Source organism: Strix aluco, chromosome 18 (genome assembly GCF_031877795.1).
Source record: "Strix aluco isolate bStrAlu1 chromosome 18, bStrAlu1.hap1, whole genome shotgun sequence".
NCBI lineage: Eukaryota > Metazoa > Chordata > Aves > Strigiformes > Strigidae > Strix > Strix aluco.
The window spans coordinates 9242807-9270686 of record NC_133948.1 but is presented as its reverse complement, the minus strand read 5'-3'; the positions used below and the strand labels follow the sequence as shown (position 1 = coordinate 9270686).

The 27880-nt window shown below is 41.4% G+C and overlaps 1 protein-coding gene across 15 annotated transcripts in view; it reads right to left on the bottom strand.

The window, feature by feature from the left end:
• ARVCF (ARVCF delta catenin family member) overlaps positions 1-27880 on the bottom strand; it is a 291235-nt gene that overhangs the window by 129571 nt on the left and 133784 nt on the right. Inside the window, exon 1 of one of the 15 annotated variants that reach the window (XM_074844409.1) lies at positions 25109-25459. The exons of 13 other annotated variants lie outside the window; for them this stretch is intronic. In XM_074844409.1, coding sequence (XP_074700510.1) covers positions 25109-25129 — 21 coding nt within the window. In that variant the 5' untranslated portion in view covers positions 25130-25459. Of the gene's footprint in view, positions 1-25108; positions 25460-27880 lie in introns of those variants that run through there. One more of the 15 variants, XM_074844411.1, reaches the window with a different exon arrangement.

The following is a 27880-nucleotide window of genomic DNA, read 5'->3' as shown; positions in this document are numbered from 1 at the left end:
CAGCAGAGTTAGTCCGCAGAGCAGCAAGGACTGGCATTGTCACACCATCTCAGAGAACGACAAAAATTCAGCCCAGAAATTCAAAGGCTACATAAGGCTACCTCTCAACTACAAGTCTGGGGTTGCCTTTTTTTTTAAAAAACAACATATAAAAATCATATGCATATGGAAATGATATAACAAAAAAAAGGCTGAGTTTTCTAAACAGTTAATAATCTTGACTAATGAGAAAGCTTCCCAGTTTTCTTTTAAACTCATTCAGTCTTTCTGGGAATCATGATCTTTAGTCTTAAACTGAGTTAAAGTCTGCAAATAACTATAATGCCAAAGATATCTAAAGTCAATGAAGGAAGCAAATACTTTCCAAGAGCCTGTAAAAATGGTAAAAGCCAGCAAAACTGAGGCAGATACAATTAACAGGGGCCCAGAGCTGGACCCTATCACCTGCTAGCCCTACCAAGTACCACGGACCAAGGACCACAGACTGGCTGTCAAATTGCCTCTCTTCGCCCTCAGGTTAGATGGAGAAGTACTAGTTTATACTCACTGGATTTATCTCCCATAAAGACTTCCCATTTCTTTCAATTTTTGTCTTGAACCAAAACACTTCATCCCAACTGTTGCATTGTCTTGAGAACCTGATTTGCTTCTTCCTGATATATCCTACATGTTTTTGATGACAAAACAGGCAAGATCCTTTTCCAGAAATATTTTCATCTTTTCTCTCTGTCTTTATCTTATTAAAAGTTCTTTCCAGTTTTTTCTTTGGTGGCCACTTATCTTTTGTACAGATGAAGTCTGTCCATTCCAGTAAATCCAGACTTTCTCATTACTGCAGAAATAGCACTGATGCAGGAATTTTAAAAATGCAGTTTTAGTTTGTGCGTGCTCATTGTGATAGCTATTAGTGCAGTGTAAGAATTACTCATTACAATGATTTCAAAAGGATACTTTTTAATAGCCTTTATGCAAAAAAAGTTCAAGTTTCTGAATCACCTATGTAAAACAATCAAATCTGCCTTTTTTTTCCTTTTTTAAACTAAGAACATAGTCTTTTTGTGGTATTCCAGTAAATCTGCTTCATTGTAACCACGCATATTGCACAATGCCAGTTTTCAGGCTCTAGTGTCATTGGGAAATTCTCACTCGAGTAACTTCCATTCAGTCCTAGCCAAGAGCATTAGAATATGTATTAAGCTGACATGCCATTACCCGGAGAACAGCACACTAACCAATCCATTTCAAACAATCAATTAAGTTTATTATACAGACCCAAAATTCAATATTGGGGACACATCTCTGAAGTAATCTAGAATACCATTACTGGGAGAAAATTATTCACTAAAGCCACCTTCTTTTAAGGTTAAGTTACTTTTGCCTTTTTCTTTTTTTAAATAAGCAAACAAAAATTATGACAGAAATTATGCAATAGACAGAAAAGGGGCTTATATAAAGTAAATAATGCCTTCTGTTTGCAACACGCTGAGAGCATTTGGTAAGCATTTCTCTCCTCCCCTCCCCCTTTTTTTTAAGAGCAACCCTTCCAGTTAACAAACCAAGTTTTAGAAGAGATTTTCAGGTGAATGATTCTGTTCTTGGTGTGGCCCCTCTCATGGCACCACTGAGCAGGAAAATTGATAGGACGTGGTGCAAATTTGACAGTGAGCAGTTCAGACACCAAACGCTGCCTAAACTTGCACACATTTTTATCTTCACTTTTTGGAACACCAGGTATGTAGAGAAGAGCAATGCAAAGCTTGAGATGCACCAATCAGTAAGTTTAATGCAACTTAAGAAGGATTATAGAGAGTTTTCTATTCAAGTAACTCTGACCTTCTCAGACTTTCACAAACATCACTCCATCACACAACTTTGAGACAGCCCCCCCAAAAGATGTCTTGTATTAATCAAACTATGCAGCACCAGCAGATTATCCTCTTTCATAAGTGGCTGCTAGCAGGTTTTTACTGACAAAGAGCATAGGGGCAAGAATCTGTTCAAGATGAGTAAACTCTCCACCCATACCCTCTTTACAGACCAGTCCCCTTGACAAGTCATAGGTGGTCACATTTTCTCCTGATGATCAGAAAAGGAAAGAAGGCTGAGCGCCATGAAAGATCCTGACAAGGGAAGTAATTGCTCCAGGGAGAAGGTGCCTCACATCAGCCTGGAAACAGAGGAAGTTGTCTGCAAAAGCTCCCTGACAACAAAGAGGATCTGCTTACAGGGTTAGCTTGTGTATGAGCATTCACACTTCTGCATACTCTTTCAAACTGTACTTTCAGGTAACCAAGGACTGCAAACTGCCAGAGGACCTAACATGGCTACATCTAATTGCACAAAGCTACATACATTAGCACTCTGATACTAACAAATGAACTAGAAAAATGGAGAGAGGACAGGAGTATGATGGTATTCAAATGAGATCTTTCAAACAGAAAGTCTAACCAGCAGCAGTGAGCAATCTGACACCACCTCCAACAAGCTATTTCAGAACACTGTACCAGAACCATTCATGAGATCTCCAAAGTCTTCACCAGCATTCAGGGAATGAAACAGCAGCTTACGAAGAAGGTTTGCTCTTGAGGAGTTTCATACAGGACACTGTGCCACCTTCCACCCTGCTGGGGAGGGACTATGAAATCTCCTTTTAAGGCCAGCCTAACTTTCAGCTTTTGAGTGTGTCCCCTTTCCCTACTTCCCACTAAGTCTCCAGCCTTTTTGATGATCATCAAGGTAATCAGGAACAGTAAACAAGATTCACCCTCTCCTTAATGCAGTAAGGAATAATGGAGCCTTCTTATGTCCAAAGAGAATTACAAGGAAAGCCAGGAACAGTAACCAGATGAGACCGGCCAAAGACACAGCAATGCTCCCAAGGCCCGAGACCCAGCTTGTACAATGGCCACCTGGGGAAGAAGCGGAAGTCTAAGGGAGGAACAGATGAAGGACAAGCAGAATAAGGAGTGGCCAAAAAACAGAGGAAGAATAATTCTGAGGGGAACTAGGGAAGTCTGATAGTTGGGAGAGGATGAGTAAAGGATTTTTTTTTTTTAAATCTGCTAGGGAGAGATGGATTTGGAGAAAGCAGGTAGGAGGCCTTGCTGCACATTTATCTACAAATTTCTCTCATGTATTTTTTTACTACCCAGCAGAAACAGGTCAGATGTCTCATGTACGTGCAAAATCTCCTTACATCTGTACTTTGCGGGCAGTGTTTACTACATACATTTCACTCGTCATGTCTCTTACCATCTAGTGAAGACACAGGGAAAAGCATCTGGAAGCATCACTGTTGCTGGCAACACAGATACAGCTAACAGTCCAATCTTCAGTCCTAGAGCCATGCATGCTTCCTGGCACATCGCCTGCTTTCATCTAAGCCCACATAGGGCAGGCATTTACTTTTCCAAAATGTTCAAAGACATTTAACCTGCCCAAGGACTGTCCACTTGACTCCCTACAGGAAGACAGAAATTAATCATTATAAAGAGAGAACAAGAAACTCCTACAACTCCTTTTCCCCTCTGCTCTGTAACATGCCCTGCTGAAGAGATTCTAGCAGAAGCAAATAACCTGAGCCTTTAGAGAAAACATGACGGTGGAGTGAACAGGGTGCACACCTCTTCTGGTCTAGATCCCTGAACAAAGCAAGACATTCCAGGATGCCCAAATATACATTTCTCCTTATACTGCTACTTTGTTATCTAAGAATTCTAGTAAGTTATCTAGGATTCAATTCGGCAGACTTAGTACTTGTATCATCTCAGATTTTGCACATAAAAGCCTTAAAAATCACGTCACTCACTGGAAAAGAGAGCAATTTTTGGTTAACATCGCAAACTTCAAAGAATAACTTTTTCCTGATATTCTCTTCTCATAGAGGTAAGTCAACAAACACACAGGATGCCAAATTAGTTCCCCACAGCTGTGCTAACACACTTTTCTGTAAGTAATACACTGGAGCAGGGTTCCCCAAGACAGGAGCCAGTACCAAACCTGCCTTCAGCCTGATGATGGAGTCTCAGAGCTTGTACTCACTCTTGGCAGCAAGAGGAGCTCTACCCTTAAGTATGTGTGGACTTTTAAACTATTTTTTTCAATTTAATATAAACAAGGCATACAACATAGAAGGTGAAGAGAGTGAGAACAAATCAGACAGCCGATGATCTTTTTTTAAGATTCTTTCTCTAGAAAAATAAATAAAACCAGGGGGCCTTATAGCACAGGAGATTCTAAATATTCTCTGTAGACCTTCCAAGCACAAGAAAGAAAAACAAAGACATTAATCTGGACAGTAACAATGCCAATGACCACATTCCAAAAGCCATGGTGCAGTTAAGGTACCTCACTGCTACATCAACATCACACTATATCCTCTTCATGACAGATGAGAAATGTGGAGTTGGAATTATTCAAAACCACTGGAACGGAAAATTCACATCAATTCCAGGAAAGAGCAAAAAAGTCTTAACATTTCTCCACTTGATTGGCATCTGTCACATTTAAAGGAAGACAAAAACCACCCTTTCGGTTCCCTTCAAGTCTGGAAATTTTACAGGGAGCATTTCCCCAGCAATGATCCTGCTACACTTGGCTAACTAGTTTGCTGCCATTCCAAATGCCGCTGGAAACATCAGCGGGATCCACATACCACAATTAAAAGCTGGCGTCTACTCAACCACACTGCTAAACTACCAAATGTTTGTCCTCCAATTACTGTACAATGACTCCCTCTGCAAAAATGCCCCCCCAGCACTGCATTCTCCCAGTGACAACAGTCAGTTCTGGAAGTTTGCAATAGTTGTAACTAAATGTATCCCTTTCCGAACCAAAACAGTGAAGTTTTTCCAGACATAGTACAATCAATTTCGCTCTCTTATAAATAAGAGCTTTTTAAACCTGTCTTTAAGGCTCTCCTATCACTCTAACTATCTTTTACTGGATAAAAGTAGATTAGGAACTTAATTTATGTCCTGCTGATACAACTGCCTCCTGTCTTCGGCTCCCACACTCAGATCTGCTAGAGCACACATTACCACTAACTGAGGCCTCATCTTCAATAAAATCCACAGCATAAAAATGCAGAAATAGGTAACTCAGAAGAGTGGGGTCACAACCACACACAGAATTTGCATCCATGTATGGCAAAATCATGGCACACAAATATGCTCAGCCTTCCCATGTGCTCTGACTCATGGTTCATAAGGCTCCCACAAAATGCCTATTCTGGAAAGAACACAGCGTAGGACTTTGGAAGGGGCAGGCAAAGGCAAAGAAGTCAACTACTTCTAGATATGAAGCTTTGCAGGTACCACAAGACAGTGCACCCACTACAGCAGAAGAGATGTCTTCCATTTTCCTGCTGTTACCGAACTCTTGTATTTTATCATTATCACAATTCTAGGTTATTTCAAAAAAGGTCCTGCTGCTATTCCCCGCCACAGTAATCGCTAAATTAAAAAAAGTACGAATGACAAGAGAACTACAGCCTGCCTCTGTAAGCTTACAGCAATTCTGATCCAATTTCAGCCTTAGTTAATTTAATTGAGACATTTCTGAACAGAAAGGAAGATTGATCATTCACACAGAGTTAAGGGTTTCCAGCTTGAACTTGTACTGACCCCATGGCTAAAGCACCCACGCTGGCCTGACAGGCCCTGTACTTCAGTGAGATCCCATTAAAGCCTCACGAGGACGTGGGCCATGGAGAAGCCTGGTGAGGACAAAACAGGCTCAACAGAATAGATGCCCAAAACCATTAAAGATGCAATGAAAAATGTGACTTGGGAACTTTTTGGTTAAAACAACCACCATCCTTTTTTCACTAAAGAAGTCTAAGAGATATCCTACCAGACACGCACAATGCAATGCTGTATTCTGTGATGAGGACACACTGTCATTGAGAACAAACCAACAGCACTTGGCCATAAATCATCGCTCTCATGGATTTGAATCAAACTCCTAATGTCAGTAACGCTATTTCAAAGCTGAAAACTCAAGACTAATCTCCTCTTAATTCTTACTGTCACTAAAAATAAAAGTATAACTTAGCTTGAATTGTATGTCTTTGCTTCCAACTACACCTCACAACTCTGTTTTCCAGTCCGCTTTGGTAGAAGTGAATCCAGATTTTAAAATCTTTATCATTCTCTGAAAGAGTATGTAAAACATTCAATTTGAATTTGGGAGGGAGGGAGGGAATCCTGACATGGGCACATGCTGGTTATCCATATTCAAGGGGGAAAAAAAAAATCCATGTTAGACTTAAGGCAGTGATGACCTCCACCTTCAACAGAAGTCACTCAATGATTAAACTTACTGATCAAGAATGAAGCATAAGCCTTATCAAGTACGTAGTTTTACTTTATTTGCCATCTAGATGAAAGTATGAGAAGGATGTCTACATATCACACCTTTTCCCTGGAAGTCCAGAGTGTTCAAAGCATCTCTTTCTTATTCTGCTGGACTAGAAAGAAATTTCAACATCCTACAAGAAATCATATTTAAAATATATCTCCCACAGCTTTTCCAATTTATTTAGTCTTCCTACCTTGCTGCTCTTCCACACACCTACAAACAGTTACTGAGGTTTCACAAGCCCCTGAATTAGTCATATTCTCTCCCCATTCATCCCATGCAGGGAAGAAAAAAAGAAGCAACACCAGGGCTATTTTTCCTCTTGGGGTTGCATGAGATGAGCAGCTCCGAAACTCAGGCAGGTACGCCCCTTCCAGCAACGGCAAGCCTTCAGGGTGCACAGAGCCACAGAAGAAATGAATTAGCCCCTGGAGGTGCTTATTCCTTTCTGCTAAGAAGCCCCTCAAGGCTTCCCAACAGACACAAAACACCTACTTATCATTCAGGGGTTCTGAGTTCAGTGATTTGAGCCCCAAACACCTGCATTTTTTTTTATGCATAGTGTTCAAAATTTTGGTCCTTTTCTCTAACTGAGGAAGTTCTGAAGTGCAGAAATGAAGGGCTTGTTATGATTCTCAAAATGGATGCACTAAAAGTAAGGTTGTTTGCAGTTTCTCTAGAAGATCCTTGTAACTGCATCAAGAGAACTATGGAACAAAAACCTAACCACATTTCACAATCAATTTATTTACATTAGATTTCCCTGAACAAACAACATTCAAATGGAAACCATAAGCAATCTACTTGAAAAGGAAACAGGCAGAAGGGAACTATAATGTCTCCTAAAAGCTAAAGTGAACATGCCTTGCAACCTTTCTCCTTTGAGCTGGTCACTTGAACCGAGGGGTTCTGGAAACAAAATACTATCAAAACCAGTATTCTGTTTGCTCCAAGCTGCATGAAATAAACATGCATCCTTCTAAATCAGCAGATTGGTTTTAACAGCATCATCTGCGCTTGAGGTGTGCACATCAAGACTCTTTTTTTTATTTTAAATAGGCTATGTCTGGAATTTTTCAGCATCTTGGCATGCTCACAGCATTGTTTTCCAATGTTTCAGACTAAAGGTTACTGTTTAAAAACAGTATGTAAAGGTAGGCCAAAGTGTTTCCACTTTTAAGTTAACTTTTCGCTTTTCAGTTCAACACAGGAAAACGCAAAGTCCTGCACCTGGGGAGAAAGAACCCCAGGCACCAATACACACTGGGGGCCACCCAGCTGGAAAGCAGCTTGGCAGAAAAGGATGGGGGACCCTGGTGGACACCAAGTGGAATGTAAGCCAGCCTGGAGAAGAGAGGGATCTGGGGGATCTTATCTATGTAAATAAATACCTGAAGAGAGGGTGCAGGGATGATGGAGCCAGGCTCTTTCTAGTGGTGCCCAGTGACAGCAAAAGAGGCAATGGGCACAAACTGAAACCCAGAAGGTTCTGTCTGAACATCAGCAAACACTTTTTCACTGTGAGGGCACTGGCACAGATTGCCCAGGGAGGCTGCAGGGTTTCCATCCTTGGAGATATTCAGAAGCCGTCTGGACATTGTCCTGGGCTCTAGGTGGCTCTGCATTAGCAGGTGGGTTGGATCAGATGACCTCCAGAGGTCCCTTCCAACCTCAACCACTTGGTGATTCTGTTGTTCCATTTTAGCCACCAAAATATATGCTACTGTTTTTGAAATTATAAATCTGCATTCCAGTTCCTCTTGAGACACTCTCCATCTAAACCAAGCCAATAGGAAAAAAAAAAAACAACTCAAAGCCTTTCTGAATTGCCTCCCCCACATTCAAATCTGCAGCAGCTATAAACATATGCATAGTAATTACCATCTTTACTTGGGGCTAAATAAACAGACTTCAGTCAGCACTGCTTTCTTACTGTGACATAGAAGACCATGAGTTTCCTTTTGCTCATCAGACAGGCAAATACAGATACAAAAATAAGATTGGAACACTTTAGAACAGTTTATCTTCCAGGTATCTACTCAATCCAAAACATGCCTGTCCAAAAAATTAAATTAATATGCCATAATCTGAAGTGGTACAGATTAAAACAAGAAATTCACTTGAATACCTGTTCCACACAGTTTGAAGCATATCTCTACTCTTTCCATATACTTTATATGGTCTGAATCTTAGACTTCTCAAATGCCAGAAGTACTAAGATTTTCCCTCAGGTAACCCCAAAGTTACATTCCCTTATTTCCTCATTACAGAGCACAGCATCCAGGAACTGTAACATGCTTACCTTTATCTCAATAACAAAGTGTTGACAATCCTTCCAGAATTCATTCCCTTAGGTGAAACAGCAAAAGGATCTTTCAAAATTATCTTCACCAGTTGACCAGAAAAGTGGAGATGTCCTTCAAGCCTGCTCATTCTTTCTCATCTCCACTCTCCCCAGCTGTATCAGACAACCTAGCAAAGCTGTCTCCGCACACCTTCAGACTACAGTGATCCTGCTAACACGATTGCTTTAAGAAGCCAAAGCATGCAAACATACACTTCACAATCTCTCTTTTAAAAAGCTCCTTAAAATCCAGCTCTTCATCAATCATCATTATAAACCCTCTCCACTCTCTGCCTATGTGACCTGACTTATTTAGAGAACAGGTTTCTGAGGTTCCCATCTGCAAATCAACCCCCTTAAATCAAGCACCTTTAATCACATGGTTCCAGCTGTGGGTTAAGAGGCATGTTCTCATGCATGTTCTTCACATCTTCAATATATTCTTAATACTGTAACAAATACCTGCTCTGTCACACTTCTGTGCTTGTTTAACCTTTACATCATTGTTGTCTAGAATTAATTCAATATAATTTCTAACAGGCTGCCTCCATGGTATTGACACGTCGCCCCATATTATTATATGTTGACATTCACAGCCACTTCATGAGAAAAAAGGTCCTCAATTAGATTCTAAATCAGTAGCCATAGTATGCTCTACTGCGCTTCTCACTAAATTGATCCTTGCTATTGTCAGACACAAAAATGCAACTGATACATTGCACACAATCTTCATTCATCACATTTCAATTAAACTTCTCTAACAAGGAAAGACTGAATTCAAGAGTGACACTATTATCACCAGATGGCTGAAAGTTCAACTCAGCACCAGCAAAAATAACTTGCTGCGCCTTCAACACCCTCCTTTTAACAGCTTCTGGCTCTCTTTTTTGGTAGCAACTCACTGGCCCCCAAAGCAAAAAAACCCCAAAGATAACACAGAACCTGGATCTAGTCTGACAGTTTGTACCATTTAAGCCACCTACAAGGCCTTTTGGAGTGTAAAGATAGCAAAAGGAATCTCCTTAAAACACCCTACACGGCATTACCATGTCCCTAGCGTGCTTCTGACATCACCTTTTCCACTCAGCAGTGATTTCAAAGCACACCAAATGGAATGGTTACCACTGCCTATCTACTGCAAAGTCCAGAAGAAAACTGAGGAAACGCTTCTTCAAATGCTTCATCATTCTACTTTACTCCTTAAGAAAGAGCCCAGAGATACCTTGCCACTGCTACCAATTCATTTGCTTTCCAAAGACAACTCAGCAGGAGGTACAGCTGACTCTCCTGAGGGTCACACTCCTTCCATGGTCATTCCTCAGACATCATCACTTACCCTGAGGAACAGCAGAGCCTCCAGGCCCCAGTGCTATGAAGTACTTATGTACTCACGTGGATGACTTCCAGTTCTGGAAAACTATAAAGCAAGCTAAGATTTCTGAAAGCATATTACAAGCAGCCAGGCATCCAGTAGCTCCCAAACCTTCTTGATAGCTGACAGCTAGCTTTCTGCACTTACAGAAGTCCAATGAGTTAAAGGAAGAAATATTTGGCTGTTGTATTGTATTGTCCCTCCAAAATAAGGAGTACCAGGCTATAGCAGTTTATCTTCTCCACTTCTTATATTAGTTCAATACACAGCTAAATATAGTAGAATGGTGATTATTTAGCACATCTTTAAAGCAACAATTTCCCTCCCAATTAATTTCCAGTTCCTCAGATTAATTTTCTACTCAAATTTTCGTGATGCACACACTGCAAGAAGCTGAATGTGTTTCCTGTAAATTAAATTGCCTTCAGAGATAATGATGCTCCTAAAAGAACTTTGACTAAGCAAAGAATCAAAAATCCATTCCGCTGAACCTGCCTGGATAGGTAGAAGGCAGAAGCCAATGTCTTCAGACAATGAAACTCTGGAGCATGAACCCGAGCAATAAGCTGCTGTCACTTATCCTCAGGGTAATGACCCTGACATGATAACAAGAAGTAGTTCTGGTTCAAGTAAGAACAAAACTCAACCAGAAAAAAAAATCAGGGATAATCACTACTGCTTGCAACTTAGCCACTGCAGATCTGTACTCAGGAGTCTTAATGTCTACTGAGCCTGCAGAAGGTCCAGACCTATTGGTCACACTTAGTGACAAAGCTCCTGTAAATTTCTGTAACACCTGACTGGAAACTTCAGGAGAAAAGTGGAAAGCAGACCCTCTGCCAAGAGATCAAGTACTTCCTTCTCTGTGTCAGACCAGAAGTACCAAAAGAGCAGTTGCAACTACCCTGTTGCCCTTAAGAGCAGGAAGAAGAAAGCATGTAGACCTTTCTCCACCCAGAGCCAGAAAAAGATTCATTCCAACAGCTCCTTTTTTTTTTCTTGGCATTTCTTTATTCTCCTACTCTGTGGCCTGATCCTAGAAGGGGCAGCACTTCAAACTCCTAGGAACAAAGCTCAGTGCCTGTCAAAACCCCTTTGCTGAGAACAGCAGTTGTATTAAAACCATTTAGGGGAAATAGAAAGCACTGTCCTTACAGGGAGGTGAACAGCACCAGAGCCACCACCTCTCCCCTGTGCAGTGGCGCACCCACCTCTGTGTGCTGTTACAAAGGTGCCAGTGGCTCCCTGCTAGATTCTGCCCTATTCAAACTGCAAGTGCAACCAAAGCTCAGTTCCCCTATCTAGTTTCTGACCATGTTTCTTTCGAACTGCTTTGTTATTGTTGAGTGTTGGGAGTCCAGTTCCATGGTCATACGCCTGAAACATTACTAGGATACACAGACTGCTGCACAGAGACTTTCCTTTCACTGGATGTACTCCCCATCCAGTTCTGACAGGATTCATGTTGAAGCAGTGTCTAAAACCTGCCTTCATATTTTATCCTACTGGCATGAACCTGCATGGCTTTTGCCTCATATTGGAGGCCTGAGAGAACAGGAGACACCCTTTACAGATACAAGATGACTTCAGCATTGTAAAGTCAGAACACTGAGGGGGGGAAAAAGAAAGTTTTTTACCACTCAAAGCTCTGTCATTTGAGCACAAAGAGGAACTTTCAGAACAAAGCATGTCTGAAATCAAATATCTGCTAAAAGCTTACATATTTCAAGCCTGTCTAGATTACTAACTAGGTATAAGTGGAAATGCACAATCAGACAAGAAAGAAGGCAGGGTTACCCTACTATACACTGATCTTATAAAATATTTAAGCAAAGCATGTGACCATTGATAATATGCACTTTGACTGAACAATAGGCTGCACATAAACAATGTTTTTTTTTTTCCCCAGACCTTTAATATATGGGTATCTGTGGGGGAGGGAGGAAAGAAAGAAAGTAAGTTTAAGAAAGAAAAAACAAACCATATACACAGGGACACATTTCAAATTTTTAGGCTACAGCCCCCGTAAAGTGTATTTGTAATATTACGCACATTCTAGTTTAGAAGCAGACACATGCACACACTAATAGATTCTGAAACCTTTAGGTTTTTGAGGAAACATATGCAAGACGAATGATTCTGCTGAGAACAAAACTCTCATACTTACCTCCCCTCAGCAAGTTCAGCAGGCTGTGTTCCGCACTGAAGCTGGACAAAACCAAACAAGTCCACACTTTAATAATTGATAAAGCCCCCACCCCAGCTAAGGCACTCAGTCAGCTGTACAAGGGTATAAACACTGTTATTTTTAATTCACCAGCTTAAAATTCAAAGACACGTTTTTCAAAATGAAGTAGAATACCAAAAGACCAGATAACAGAACTAAATTGAGTTTCTCTTCTGAATCACACACTTTATCAGATCACAGCAGCTATTCATGAAATGACCCCCAGACAAAGCCTAGGCAGGCTCCCTTCCTGCTTCAAACCCCAGATCAGAAAACCCCCAGAAGAAATAAGCCAGCAGTGATAATTTCTAAGAAACACCCGGTCAGAGATGATCATTACTTGCATGCCTTCCTATTGCGCTAAGAAGACTGAAATCAAGCAAAAATGAGTTCTACAGGATCCTCGTACAGCACACCAGAAGTAAAATTCATTTTCTTACCACCCAGGTAGCAGTGAAAAGCTTGCATCCAGGCAACATTCCAGGTATAGGTATGTGACAGATCAAGACTCATGTAAACATGTGATGGAGACTATAGGCTCTAGCTATGAGTTTATGAAATTAATGTCAGTCTAGGGATGGGCATTTCATTAGTAGGAAGGAGAAGTGGCCATGAACCATGCTCTCAGTTCCAGCCATCGCTTGGAACACTGTCTTGAACTGCACCGTTTCTACATTATGGCTGACCCATCAGCTGCAAAGATAAAACCAGGGAGCTTTGTCTCCTTTTATCTAGGGGCATTCAAATCTTATCAGAAAGCAGCTATAAAACAGGCTACTGGTTTTTGTGGTAAGTGAGGAACTCTACATAAGGAGCAATGCTTTGGCCTACTAGGAAGGATAAACTCACACACAATGGCTTACTTCAACTTTGATAAACTAGTAACAATACAAAACCACTTCCTATGTTAAAACCCAACACATCCTACTTATGCTCAGAGGGAAAAAATAAACGCTTTATTAAGAATGCACCATATCATGCCCTTCTTCCTACTTAGTCTACCTACATTACCTCTGATCAATTTTTCTGAAAAAGGTGAACAGTGGGTATTATCTAAAAAAGCCAAAGCCTTGAGAGGACTTCAATTATTGTCTTTAAGACTGAGAGTAACCCTTCGTAAACTGAAACATTCTTGTGTAGATGCAGTAAGTCTGATCATCATCATCACCATCCAAACACTACGTGGTTTCTGCGATGGAGTTGATGTTATGCAGAAATCCAAGCGACAATGAAGACTGTTCTTCAGAATCATAGCTACCACGCCTTGTATGCCAGCAAAATACTGTACCAGCTAAAAGAGCTACGAAGATGAAGATGATAAATTACAGAAAAAATAAAAATATAACTAGAAACAAATTCTACTCTGGAAATCTACATTTTCAAAGCATTTAGACCTGTAGGACTAACCCTATCCATTATAGGCTAGAGTGGTAGTCAAAGTCTACACTGAAAAGAAACTTTCAGTGTTCCAGATTTGCCTGCAGCTGTCCTCATCTGCTCATCTACAGATTAAGAACAAATTAAACCACAAGTTGATATTCTGAATGACAGTTTTTCCACTACATTTGCAACTACTGTATGCATTTAGGCTCCTTACTGTTTGTAAAGTGTTTCTTCCAACTGATGCCCATCAGATACAAAACAGAGACAAAAGCTATAGGCAACATAATTAAGTTCTGGGGTAATCCCAATACTGAAGAATCATACAGTTTATTTGGAAAATGCAATCAATACTGGAGATATAAAATATTAAAAAATATTTTAGGCAGGTATCTCTACTCCTCAGAACTACTATACAATGGACCTGCACAGTTCTGCCACTAGTGCTAGGTTTATAAATAACTGGGTTTGAATTAAACCCAGAAGAGGAATGAAAAATTGATGTTACACCAGAACAAGTTTTTGCTTAAGGGCTTTTTTCCCCCCTAATAAAGTTAAAACATTGGTGCCATTTTTACAACAATAAAATAATTACTTTTCTGTTACTGAAGTTGCACGGGATGCCCCTGCTTCCAAGGCAAGGGGCTAACACTTCCACAGAAACATCACTTCTACCTGTTCACAGGCACCCACAGGAGGGTAGGGGAAAGAGAGAAAGAGAGAGGAAAAAAGGGAGCAGGGTCAGGTCATTAAGCTGAAATCCCAGGAGGTGACCAAGATCTTATTTAGGGGAAGATTCATGCCAATTTCATAAACCTATTGAGTGAATAATGTAGGCAGAAACAATGCTGGTATCAAAAGGGAAATTAATGATGACCTGAATTTGAAACACAGAAATCGCCCACACAGAGACACACTGACTCACAAACATCTCTGTACTGTAAGGATTTGCAAGAGAAGGTTGCATTCTGGGACATGTCAATTAAAATTAAGAATGAAATAACTCTGTGCAACAGTGCTGAATGGCATTTTCTCTCAAGAGACCACAAGTTCAAATTGAGATTTCAGCTGTGCAATCAGATTTCCCTTCTTAACTCTTTCATTTCCAAGGCAATTGATCAGCTCATGACAGTCTTCCTTCTCCTTCAACTCTCCACTAAATCCAAAGACATTTTAGAGACCTGTACCTGCCTGAAGCCCAAAGTCCAGATTGTGATTTCTGCCAGAAAGCCAGCTCTAAACTGCTATGAGTGCTATCAGAACCGAACCTAGAATTTCAGAGACCAGTTAAAAAAAAATGGAAAAGTGGCATTGTAACAACAGACTGAAGTGCACTGCTCAACTAGTCAAACTATGAAACTGTGAAATAATTTTGAGAACTTTGTCCTCAACAGTTGTCAGGGCCAATAGCTAGTTTATTTTGTCCAATGGAGAAGTCAGCCTTCATCACTTCACATTACCTCCCACACACTAACCAGGTGTGCAGTCTGATCCCAACCATGCTTCACAGCAAAGTTCACAGCCTGCATCCATTCTGGATGAAACCAGGAGCTCACACAATCCTGTGGGCATTCATAGTGCATTCCCACCACCATTATGGGAAACACAATATGGCAGAACCACAAAAGAGTGCTTCTACTTGAGCTATACTGCATGAAGTGCCAAACAAAGCCATCTCGACATTTTTCCTCAGGAGAACATGGAGCTGAATTTTAAGAGAGGAAAAGTACCTTTTCCCAATTTGCTAGCCACCCCAAAATATAGTCTTTGTAGTCCAAAGGAAACATTAAAAAACAACATAGTTTAAGTGGTGTGTTTCCATCATTACCTTAAATTTTAAAGGCATCTTTAAAAAGCATTTATCTATAATTTACACCCAGGAGAAAGCTAATTCTCCCTGTCCCTTTAAAAGAAAACTGGGGATTTTTTAGAAGAACAAAACACTTAAGGGAATTTTAAATACAGGAAGGAGGGATAAGAGTATGGGGGAAGAACCCAACAGTCTTCGTAAATATTTTTGTGACTCCAGTTGCCAAAACAGTATCCACATAATGTACCTCGGCCAAGTTTCTTTGAACGCAAGAAAATTCAGAGAGCAACAATTCATGAAACACACCCACACATTTGCAGTATATTTATACAAGCATACACAGCACTTCAGCTGCTGTGGACATGACTCTTCCTTTACTATCTCGATGTACACGGCAGATGCCAATTTTACTAGTGTCTCTTTCTGAAGAGTCTCTGGAATCCAGCCAAGCTTGGGATGGGTGTTATACAATATTTGCTATGCCTCTTGGTGGAGGCAGCAAAGGAAGAAAATTACATTTTATGAGTATTGAAAAGTTTGCATTAGCACTGTTAACCTGAAATTTTAAAGTGTCAGCTTCATGAAAGAAAGAAAAAGAAACTGATCTCATGTAACTGAAACACAAAGAAGATTTTGACTGGAGTTTCAGAAACCAAGAAGCAGAACAACTTACTGGATTAACAGTGTGTCACACTAGATTTAAAGCTTGCAGGGAAATGTTTAAGTTGCTATTTACACACCAAAACCAGCAGCCAGATTTTCAAAATTTTTCAGTGGATGGACACAGCACTAATTGATCTCTAATCATATCTGGAGTTGGTGTATACTTGAAAGATCTGAAAGTCTGTCCCTCATTTTTGGTTGCCTATATAGCAGCAGTTTTCCCTTTGAAGATTTGGCCCTTGAAGAAATGGTAGAAAAGAACACATTTTTAAATCCAAAATATTAAAAAGGGGCCATAACATTTTCAACAATGGAACTAAACAACATTCCCCCTCTCACTTCACATTCTTATAGAGTTGATGGAAAATACTTATTTTTATATGTTAAAATACAGAAGCTGCAACTGCAAATACAAAGGTCTGTCTGTCACTACTACACAAATAACGAATTAGTACTTCTTTGCACCTCCCTTGTACTGATGCAGTCAAGAGAGAAGGGTGTAGTGTCACCTTCTGCTTGCTTCACGTTTACTGAATGTTATCCAAGGAAGCCTTTATTGCTGTCTCCTACATCAAAAATGATTGATGGCTGCTGTTTTTGATGTAATTACAAATGGCTCTTCCCTCCAGAAATAACCTGCTAAAAAGAACCTTGTACCTTCGAAACAAAGTATTACCCTTAAAAATTGCCAACAGTGTGCACTAATACATAGCCCTGGTATTACCGTGCCACTAGCTGGTGTCATGACTGTCACTGACAGATGAAAAGCTGAATAGGAAAGAGAAAAGAAATGGGATGTGATAAGATCACATAATAAAATACAAGATAAATGTGTCGTCGTGACCAAGATGCATTCTAACCTCAGGTAATAAAACAACATGTCATGGTAGAAAGAGAAAGAATGACCCAGATGAGATGAAATTGCTAAGGACAAATGCGAAATGTTCCTTGTCTAGCATACATTTACATATATTTACTCACATTTACATATGCTAATATGAGAAATATCATTTTTTAAAAACTCTTGTAAACATACCATAGTCCATTCCTTTTGGGCAAAGAGGAGAATCAAGAACCAGAAAGTACAATAAGCTTATTAAAAAGCTGGGGGGTACCCTTATCATGTCACTGTAGGTATCAATGCATGTGCAAACAAAGGCATTATGCATGTCTTGAATTCTTAAGTTTTGGGACTGCTCTAAGTATTGCCATTCTGGTTATAATCTCACACCCATCAGGAACAGGGTAGTAAAGTGCTGCTTTAGGAGGGGCTTTCACCTACTCCCTTTCTTTACCCAAATGAGCAATAAGTGAGAACAACCAGAGGGAAATACCTCACCCATGAAGTCCAACCACCTCTTTCAAGAGCATTCAAGAACCACATAACTCTCAAATAGAGATACAACTGTATTTATAAGATCTAGTAGCAAACAAAGGAAGAAGCAACTAGACGGTAAAGAATTTCTTCTACAGCACACCAGCTAATTTCAAAATTACCAACTCAACAGAAAACAACTAAGGCATGACAACACACAAGCCAACCAGCATTTAGGGGAAGTAATGAAACCATATAGCTTTTGAAGTTAACAGCACAAAATAACCTTTCCCTTTTCATTAAAGGCAACTCTTAATATCATTAGTTAACTCTTAAAAAAAAGTCTGCCAGCATTCCAGGAATTCAAGGGGACATCTCATAGCCAGATGCTGTGAAAGCAGCAAGAGTTAGATTTTACAACAGTAAGCAGCATCAACACATACTTTATGAATAAAATCTACAATTTACAAAGTCACTCTTCACTTTCACAGCATCTGGCATTTAAGTTGAAATATTTTATAACCCAGGAAAAGAGTATTTATAACTGTTCCCTCTTTAGAGCATCATAAAAAATTATCTATAAAGAGTTGCACTCAAACTAGTGAAAACTGTATCTAGGGTTCATCAGAGACTTAAAATGGGAGAGAGATCACCAAGACAGCCCAACTGGGAAACACTGGTCTCCCAAAACATATTGCTGGTTTTACAGATGAGCTGATAACCAATGTAACTGAGGCCAGTAACATAAAGCATCTGCTGGATTAAGTTTAAATGGTAATACATTCCTCCAAATTTAATGTGTATGAACAATAGGAGGATTATTCTGGTCATCATTACTACCATTAAGAAGGTGGTTTAAGAAGGACAAAACACTAACAGAAGTCAACAAGGTGACTGGGAAGAAATGATATACATGGGAGAACATCAGCATGACCTGATGCAGAACCAGAGCAGTTGTTCTACAGAATTTATGCCAATGTGAGACAGTAGTGACATGGAAGAGCTTCTAGCCACCATTTCAATTTAAAAAATTGGGGCCTGGTTTACCAGTGCTTAACAAGGATTCGGGAAGGCATTGATAGAGAAATCCAGCCAGCTGTATAATCTGTTTTACAAATAAGTCATTCTGTCCATTCAAAACAAAACAAGTCTGCATTATCGTAACGCAGTACCACGTGAAGTACAGTATCTAGTCTTATATACTGCTTTCCTTATCGAACCTCTCTCCACATTAACATACTTCCAGTAGCCTGTATTAAACTCCACCTCATTCAAATTTGGAAAGCTCTCATCTCTGCATAACATTCTGGTATAAACACTGGTTTACATCTTTGTAAATGCATCACAAAACCAACCAGTGAAGGCCCACATGCTGCCATGCCCAGAAGCCAAAAGGGCCTTTATTCCCATAACACTGAATTTGCCTGAGAATCAGATCATCAAAAGAGAGCGATGCAAATAGCTTCAGATGCAAAACTTGCTAAAATAATTTGAAAGAGTTTACAATTCAAACAGCAGAATAATCCTGATCACACACAGCAACTGTTTACATCTCAGGGCTCTACCATACATAAACAAATTGTGCTGGGTATCTTTCAGCTCCTTAATGAATTACAAGTTTTAAGTTGAAAAGTCTTCTGAATGTTCCCAATGATTCTGATCAGTGCTACACTACACTCATCCAGAATAATGCTACTTAAATTATCTTCTCATCTCTTTCATATTTGTATTTTAATACACACACACACATATACACACACACACATGAAAATACATTCTCTACAGTATAAAAATAAGCCCTCACATTTTGGTTTCATTTCAGGCTTTCGGGAACTCTTTCTCTGAACATTACAATAGTCTGGCTGTGAAAGTTTTACTAAAAATAAAAGTTCAGAGCTCTGCCAAGTGATTTAGCTTGCGGAGGCAGAAATTCCCTAGCTCAAAAACTCTCCAGGTTTACTTAGAACAGTTTTCACTTCATTTTTTGAATGCCAAAGAGAAGTGTTGTGATGCTAAGGATAGATGTGTGGGATTAGCCAAAAGGGAAAAACTCAGGCATTTCAATTTCCTGCTCTAAGCAGGTGTGGGCTTGACTCATCAAAGACAGCCAGAGAACACCATGGAAAGTAATGAATTTTCCCATTACTGCAGTATACAGGGAGCACTGAGTCCATGGAATCACCACCCTTTAGTAAGACAGAAGAGATCTTGCCCGCCCATTTGTAGATACAAAAGATTACAATTCCCCAGAGAAAGTGAGATTTTAGCCTCTGCATGCTCATGAAGCTTCTCTCAGGTACAGTTACAGTTGTTCACTGCTTAGGCATGCAGACAAATGAATAAAAAAAGAATCACAAAGCCTGGCTACAACCTAATGAGATACATGAGACACAAAGGACATTGTGAAATTTAAAACTATCAAGTCTGAGTTTCAGTTTTCCTTTTATCCAAGAACTTGAAATACACTCTTCTCCAGTCTCAGGATTTATTTCAGGGACTCCATTCACTCTTAAACCTCTCCTCTTGTATTTATTCTATGGCTGGGACACAGGGAGGAATCATCAGGTCCCCCTCATCCTTAAAAGGAAAGAAAACCTAACAGCAAAATCCTATGTTCCATTTCTGACTAGAAACAAAACCTTTGAACATAAACCAAGCATCACCTCTGCTACCTTAACCTTATGACTATTAAAGCTACTACAATATTAATTTCCTTCTCTTACCTCCTTAAGTATAAACAAGTCTGTGCAATGCTATGAAAAAATACAGAGGCTAGTATGAATTTATGAGGAAGACTTACTTCTATTAACAAAAATACCCTGGAAGGCAGAATTCAACAGAAGAAAGTTCCCATCCACTATCAGCCTGCACATGCATCCTTAACCTTTTCAGGAATTTTTCCCAAGGTCATTGTTGGGCATTGCTGAGCTTTGCTGGACAACATCAGTCACATAGAAGATGCTACTGAAACAGTAGTTTTCAAAAACATGAAGAACAGGGTCTTTTTAATGCTCTCCTCTGTCCTCAAAGAACTGACCAAAGAAAATGTACACAGAGCTCCCAGGCCAAGTAATGTGAGATAAGAAACACCTGTATTGTCTTGATGTTGTTTCACCAGCAAGAGCAGTTACTCGCTATGCACATGTTTACGTTCCTCCCTTGCCCTTTTCTTTCTCCCACTAACCTACATAATACAGAGCTGCTTCTCCTCCCTGTTTCACCCCCAGGGGAAGGTACAGCTCTTCCAAGGGCCTCAAACAGTCTGGTTCAAGATGCCATTCTTTTCTTAAAGTGTGTAGGGTTTGCTTCAGTTTTTAAGCTGGATCAATTCATCGGCCTTGTCCACAGAATGGTCCTGAAAATGTGTGTTTGCATAACCGAGAGGGCAACCTGTTGCGTAATTTGGGAAACCAACAGCCAGCAACAGCAAAGGACAGGATCTTCTGAACCCGGTGAAGCTGAAGCTTCCATCTCACACAATCATACCCACAAATGTTTCCAGAAAGGTGAACAAGCAGTGGTGGAGTCTGAAATTTTAGTTTCCTTAATTAAATCCACATTATCTTAGAAGTATTAGTTCTGTGTCTCAGAGCGGTATCTTGTGGGGTGAGGGGAGGGAGTAACACCTCCTTAAATTAGCATAGGCATTTCAGAAGTTTTGGGGTTGGAAGAAGCAGTAAGTGAAATACGTTTTGGTATGTTTTCTCTACCTTTATGGCATACTTCAAATTAAACAGGAGCTTTTTAGAAGTTTCCCTTCATATAGTTCCACAATTTTGCTATCACAAAGGAAATTAACTTTGAGCAACTGAGGAACAGATGTGGTGACAGATAAAGACACACTGAGAACATGCTAAAATCCTCATTTTCAGAGAAATGCCTTATTATTTAACACCCAAATACAAAGACATTTTATACATGTCACAAGTATTTTCAAACCAGTGACCCTGACGCTACTCCTACTGGTCAGAATCAAAACCTTAATTTAGTGGCAGAAGTGAACTCCTTAGAGAAGAGTGTTTGAGATTACATGTTTGAGAACAGCCCTGCTAAAAACATCCAGCCCGTGCAGGTTCAAATGCAACTGTTTAACATGGGTTTTTTTCCCCGTTTTGATCTTCCATAATAAGAGCACTTCTACATAATGAAAGACATTGAGTGTACGTGCTTTTTTTTTTTAAAAAAACCCACATTTATTTTTAGTAACTGCAGTGTAACTTAAGCAAAAAATGCAGACAGCCTGATTCTCCCTGTACACCAGCTCACCTCACGACCTTTGGGACAGGTGGTTAAGCACCACGGCCTCGGGAAGTGCAATCACTGGAATGCTTTGCCTGGCACGTCTGCTGCTGTTACAAAGCTGTATATACGCAGGCAGACACACAAATTGAACATTATAAACCCTCATATCCCAACAGCGCTTTTAGAAGAACACAGTTCTTGCAAAAGCATTTTCAGAAACAAAGCACTTCCATTCTCACAACCTACACATCGTGTCCTGCTGCAGCTGCAGAGCACCCTGGTCATGGCGAAGGACCCCACTGTGCAAGCCCCTGTATCAAGAGGTAAAGACACATCCCCACACCTGAGTTCCACAGTTCCACACCTGAGTTAGGCAGTAACTGCCTAAATGTCCACCCTCCTGCAGGGAGTTACTGCCTCTGTGGGAGAGCCAGAAGTGAACGCATGCCTCCACTCAGTTGCTCTAGTACATAGTTCAACATCTCAGTAACTGAGTCCCAAAACACATTCCCTTTGCCCAGCTCTGCCACAGAGGTCACAACTGCTGGCAAAGGGTTTACTTCAGGGAGCAGGCAGGAGTCAACGTTGTAGACTGCTGCATCTCTTCACTCCAAGGTAGGAGAGCACATTAGACCTGTTTCAGGCCTATTATATGTGAGAATCCATGGGTGAATCCATACAGAGATCCATACTGAAACTCAAGCTCCTTCTTAGTTGTTTTTTCTAGTATGACTTGTCCAACTGTTTGGAAAACGATAATGCTTTTACATGCTGCACCGTTATGAACATCTCTTCCACAAGGTTTCCATCACTGGTACAGGCTCATGTCAGATACGTCACTAAAGCATTAACTGCTTTTTCATCCTGCCAGATCTAGGATTTCATACTCTCTCACATCAGTATCATCCTCTAGCGAAACACTTCAGGGACAAAGTGCTGAGGAAGGGCAGCCTTACTGAGTTCAGTGCCTGAATTAGGAATGTTAGCAAAGTATTTTCTTGAAGCAGGAATAACACAGAACTGAAGAGCTTTTTGGCAAAAGTCACTTTGACTCCTTTCCCCTTCACAACTTCATGGCCCTGAAGCAAGCCAGCACTTAAGGTTTCAGATCCAGATCAAAGCTGTATGTCATACAGTGGCCAAACATATTTTAACAGTTCCAGACTTCAAGATCCTTCTGAATTTCATAAACTCTATACTTACTGTCAGGTCACTGGAGATACTCAGCACAAACTTCAGCAGTCTTCATCCCGCATCAGCAGGAAGGGGAATGGCCAAGGGGAAGTGTCAAGAAGGTGACACCTGCCCTGCATGCTTGTGGTCACAAGAACAGCTTCTCAGCATTTGTTTCTTCTACCAGTGCTTCCAGGTACAATGCTGCTTTTGTGGCCCAGAACTTCAGGAAGAATGACTATTCCCAGTAGAAGCCAAAAGCATAGTTAGAAGTTACTCTTGGTGCTTTTTAATTACAATTTTGTGACTGTCTTTAAGCACATTAGGTCTTTAGTTAATGTGGCAGAAGTCCGTTCTAGTATCTCTCCCATTTTTGTCTGTATGGATTGTGTAGACTTGCCATTCACCTCAAAGTCATTTATGCATTTGGCTTAGTTTTACTTAATTGTGATCATTAAAGCTAAAAGATTACTTTCTAGAGGCTCTATAACTACACAATAAATTTCTCTGACAACTCATGGTTTAAAACTACTGCCTTTCATTAAGCAGAGCATTCTCTAATACACTGTTGCAGTATCAGACTGATCAGTTATATTGCAAAAAGAACTCAGAATGAACCAAGAACTCTTGCTCTATCAGAAAAGATAAATATATCTGTCTGATCCTCAACTATGACAGGCAGCACGAAAATTAAAACCATGAGATTTTTTTGTTTTGATATGGAAGAAGAATTTACAAGTTAACTGAAATGCATGACCTAAAATTAACTCACTCAAGCTTTTCCTTCTATCAAAACAGAAAACCCAGAAGACAAGAACACAGCTTTACTCCACAGGTCAAAAGACATTAAACTTTTTTTTTTTTTTTTTTTTTACAGTTAGCATTCTGCTCCTTACCTCTATTTTTTTTTTTCTTCATGTACTGGGGAAAAAGAAAAAAAAAACGACGACCAAACCCCAACAACCAAATCCCAAAGAGCTGCTAACTATATCTACCTATCTAAAAATCAACAACCCATTCCATGTAATCTGACAGGTACATTAAGTTCAGGTCAAGCAGTATGAACAGGACTGCATACACAAATAAAATCCCTTCCTCCCCAAGAAGTCCACAGGTAGGGTGACACACAAACAAGCACCCAAACAAAACCAGGATTCGGTCACCTCTAGCAGGCAGGGCAGCGATCACAGGGACTGCCTACAGACAAAGAAATGATCACTCAAGGGCCCAGCTGAAAGGGCTACTTTCCCCTCAAGGGAACCAACAGCTTATTTGCATTGAGAAATGATTCAGCCTCCTGTTACCGAGACGGACAAGTTGAACACAGCATGATTAAACCAAATTGAAGCACCTCTAACAATTCCAGTGCACTGAACCTAAACAAATTCACAGATGTATTATCAGGGATGTATTAGCGTTGCATTTTCTCATCCTAAAATACTCTTTCAAATTAAAAAGGTAGAGAAGAAAAAGGAGCGTTCAGAAAACGGTAACATCTCATCCCAGTGTGAGGAGCAGCTCTACCCTGCCACCACCTGATTTACAGGGTTTCCTGAGGCTTACCAGGTAGATGAAGGTTAACGAGGCAAGCACCTATACATTGCAGGAGCCTACATGATCTCTATTTATTTAAATCTATCCTGCAACAGCTTTACTCTGCAATGCCCAATGACACTCCAAGGTAAAGAATACAATTTGAAATCTTTTCACACAGAGCTCTAAATACATTATAATTACTAAGATAACAGCCAAGAGGGCTTTTTATTTAAAATAACATTTAGAGTGAAAAGCTGAAGTTATTTCCCTGATATCTTCAACAACAAAATCAAAGAGAAAGCAACGGAACACTGTATGGGAAAAGCAAACATTTAACAAAAGCAAACAATAGCAAAGCTTTCTTTTTTAAAAGCACTATTTCTAGCTCTTCATGTCAAAGAGTTCCCTAGATTTATTGAGCAGGACAAGAAGGTCAAAGAGAACAATAGCTTGCTTTTTTGGGTGTTTCACCAGTTAACAGCACAGGGACAAAAGCAGAATCTCTCTCGAATGCTCTGTTCGAACGAGCAGCTCCGCTTTTGCTCTTAGTTCTCGGCTAAAGCCCGAGTAAACGCTCCCCGCCACCCCCTGACAGCTTTCTCCTTCCCACACGGCCCGGACCCGCCGCACACGCGGCCGCGCAGAACCGCCAGAGCCCGGAGGAAGGACCCAAGTTTAGCACTAACCTGTTTGAGTTCCGCAGGCATTTACGCAAGGTGCCAGTTTTACAGTCCCCGGCAGAGAACACCTCCAGCTTCCTGCAAAGCCTCCCCGGACCCAGCCCGCCGCTCTGACAGCCGCCAGAGCCTTCCTCCGCGCCGCCCGCTCCTTCCGTGCCCCCCCCAGCACCCTCGCCGCTCGGGAGCCCCTCCGCAGCTCCCGACAGACAGAGCCCATCCAGGGGCGCGGGGCCGCTCCGATGGCAGGAAAACACGGCCGCGGCTCCCGCCAGGGACGCGTCCCTTTCACATGGCTTTCCCCTCCGCTGCCCCGGCGCCCGGCAGGCTCCGGCCCGGGGGGCGGAACTGGCGGGCGGCCGCAGCCGGAGCGGGCTGGGGCGCGGCCACGCCCGGGGAGCGGGGAGCGCCCGGCGGCTCCGGTTCCCGGCTGGAAACGGCGGCTGCGGGCCGGCGCTCCGCGGGCGGGCGGGCGGGCGGGGGGGGGAAGCGAGCCGGCGCTCCGCGGGCGCGGAGGAGGGCGGAGGCCGGCGCTCCGCGGGCGCAGGAGGAGGCGCCGCGGCGGGGGAACCGCTCCCCCGGCCCGGTCCCTCCGGGCGGGCGAGGAGGGCAGCGAGCGGCTGCGCCCGCGGGGTTCCCGCGCTCCCCGCCCCCCCGGAGCTCTCCCGCTGCATGGTAAAGACAAAGAGGGAAAATGTCACCAAGCAGAACGACCGTTGTCAGCGGCTCGACAAGCGCTAACCTGGGGGCCGCGGGGGCGGAAAGCCCCCCGCTACCGCTGCGCGGGAAGCGGAGCTGCCTCGTGAATTACAGGGAGGTGGAATAAGAAAGCACACGAAAGGAAATGCACTTGCTTGCTTACTTTTTGCACTTCACTTCGAGATTAACGCCGTCCCTCATGCACCAACACCAAAGAAAAATGATCTTCCCTCCCAGTCTCCTCCCTTTTCCATCTTACACAGATGCAGCGAGGCTTATAGCTCAAAGTACAACTGGCCTCATTTTTTAAAGCCATTCACCTGCCCACAAACCTGTCCCACATTCATTAAAAGGTTGTCTTGGTAAATGACTCATTACCAAAATGAATGCCAGATGTGCTATACCTTACATCCACCACATTCTGCAACAAAACTGGGACTTCTCACAGCACGATTTTCACATCCGTTTATTGCCAGTAAACTGGGAGTACCCAGCTTTTAATGCTCAGCCTTTGACCAGGCAGCCAGGCTGCGAACCTCCATGAAATCCCTGGAAGGAGGAGAGCCTCCCATACTTGTTCTAGGATCTGATCCTTCTTTCTGCCTTTTCCAAGAAATTGCAGAAAGGATATGTATTAATAAATGTATTAAGACATCGAGTCTTACAAGAAAGACACCTAGGTAGGTAGGTGTAAACGAACCTTAACTAAACCTGAAGACTTTTTTTCCCTCCAGATCCCCCCGAGGGACAGCAGGACGTGCTCACCCAGCCCTGGAACTAAATCCTTGCCCTTCAGACAAAAGCAGTTAGCCAGGTCTGGGAGGCAGCCAGCTAAGTCCTCCCCCAGTGCTAAATAACCAGCACTGCTTGTAGTCACCAGCCAAGGGGTAAGGGTTGTTTTTCCTCTTCCATACAGCAAACCAAAGCAATAAATATATCCACCACTGTAACAGCTGGTGGCTGAAGAATGGTAATTAGGGACTGAAAGCTACTGGAATCAAATTAGAGACTATCCCTGTTTTCCAGAGACAGCAAGACCAGCTATAAAGCAGAAAGGACGGTACATTACAATTTAATCTTCTTTAATTATCAGAATACGCGCCTTTGCATCAAGTGCCTTTTCATCCCACCTTCAGGTTCCCCGAAAATTCTAAAACATGCTTCCAGTGTCAATGTAATTAACATGTTAATTAATATCAATCCTACCAGACCAACATGAAAAGGTGGCATCTCTTGTACTGACATTAAAGACCGGAAGGAATGCTTCAGACATATCTAATCCTAATTTCAGTCTTCCTGTTACTGCCAATGTCAGCATTCCAGCTGAATACTAGAGCTAAGGCTTTGTATTTTAGGGGCAGAGAACAGGGCAGAACTACGTTACCCAACTCTGATCTTAATTTGTTTAAAAATAAATGCCATAAAGGTTGACAAGGGTAATGGTAGATGTTCCACAAGGTTTAGCTGAAGCAAAGTATTTGCTTCACTGGAGGGAAAAAATATGCTCTATCTACAGTAGAATAATTTAGAGGCAACTGGTAGTGGCCATTAATAAAATACTTAAAGGCCAAATCAAAAGAAACGCATTTTGTATGAGTCTCCTGTACTTTTGTACAGCACTCTTTCCCCCCCTGCCCTTCTCCTTGTCCAACTTTTCTTCAGTTAACAAACGAAAATAGCTCAACTTTTGTTGAGGCCGTGCTGGCATAGAAAAGTACCATTCAATTTAGGCATGCACATGGATATGTGCCAGACCTTTATACACTGTCAAAGAAAAAAACGCTATAAAGTCTATATCCATAGGGCACTGAAGTAGCTACTCTTGCATGCAAAACGACGAAACTGAAAACCTTCCTGGATGGCCTTGCCAATTCTTACTCACATAAGAAGTCTCTCATGTTGTAAACCCTCAGGTATTTGTGCAAGCCATGCAAGATTAGCATTGCTGAAGTCCCACCTTCTGGAGTCAGGTTGTTATTTAGAAAGATAATCTTCCTTTCAAAAACGTAATAGATGCATGCAGGCCTTCTGGTTGTAAAATAAATTTTGAAAATTTTTTTTTTTTTAAAAAAAAGGCAAAAT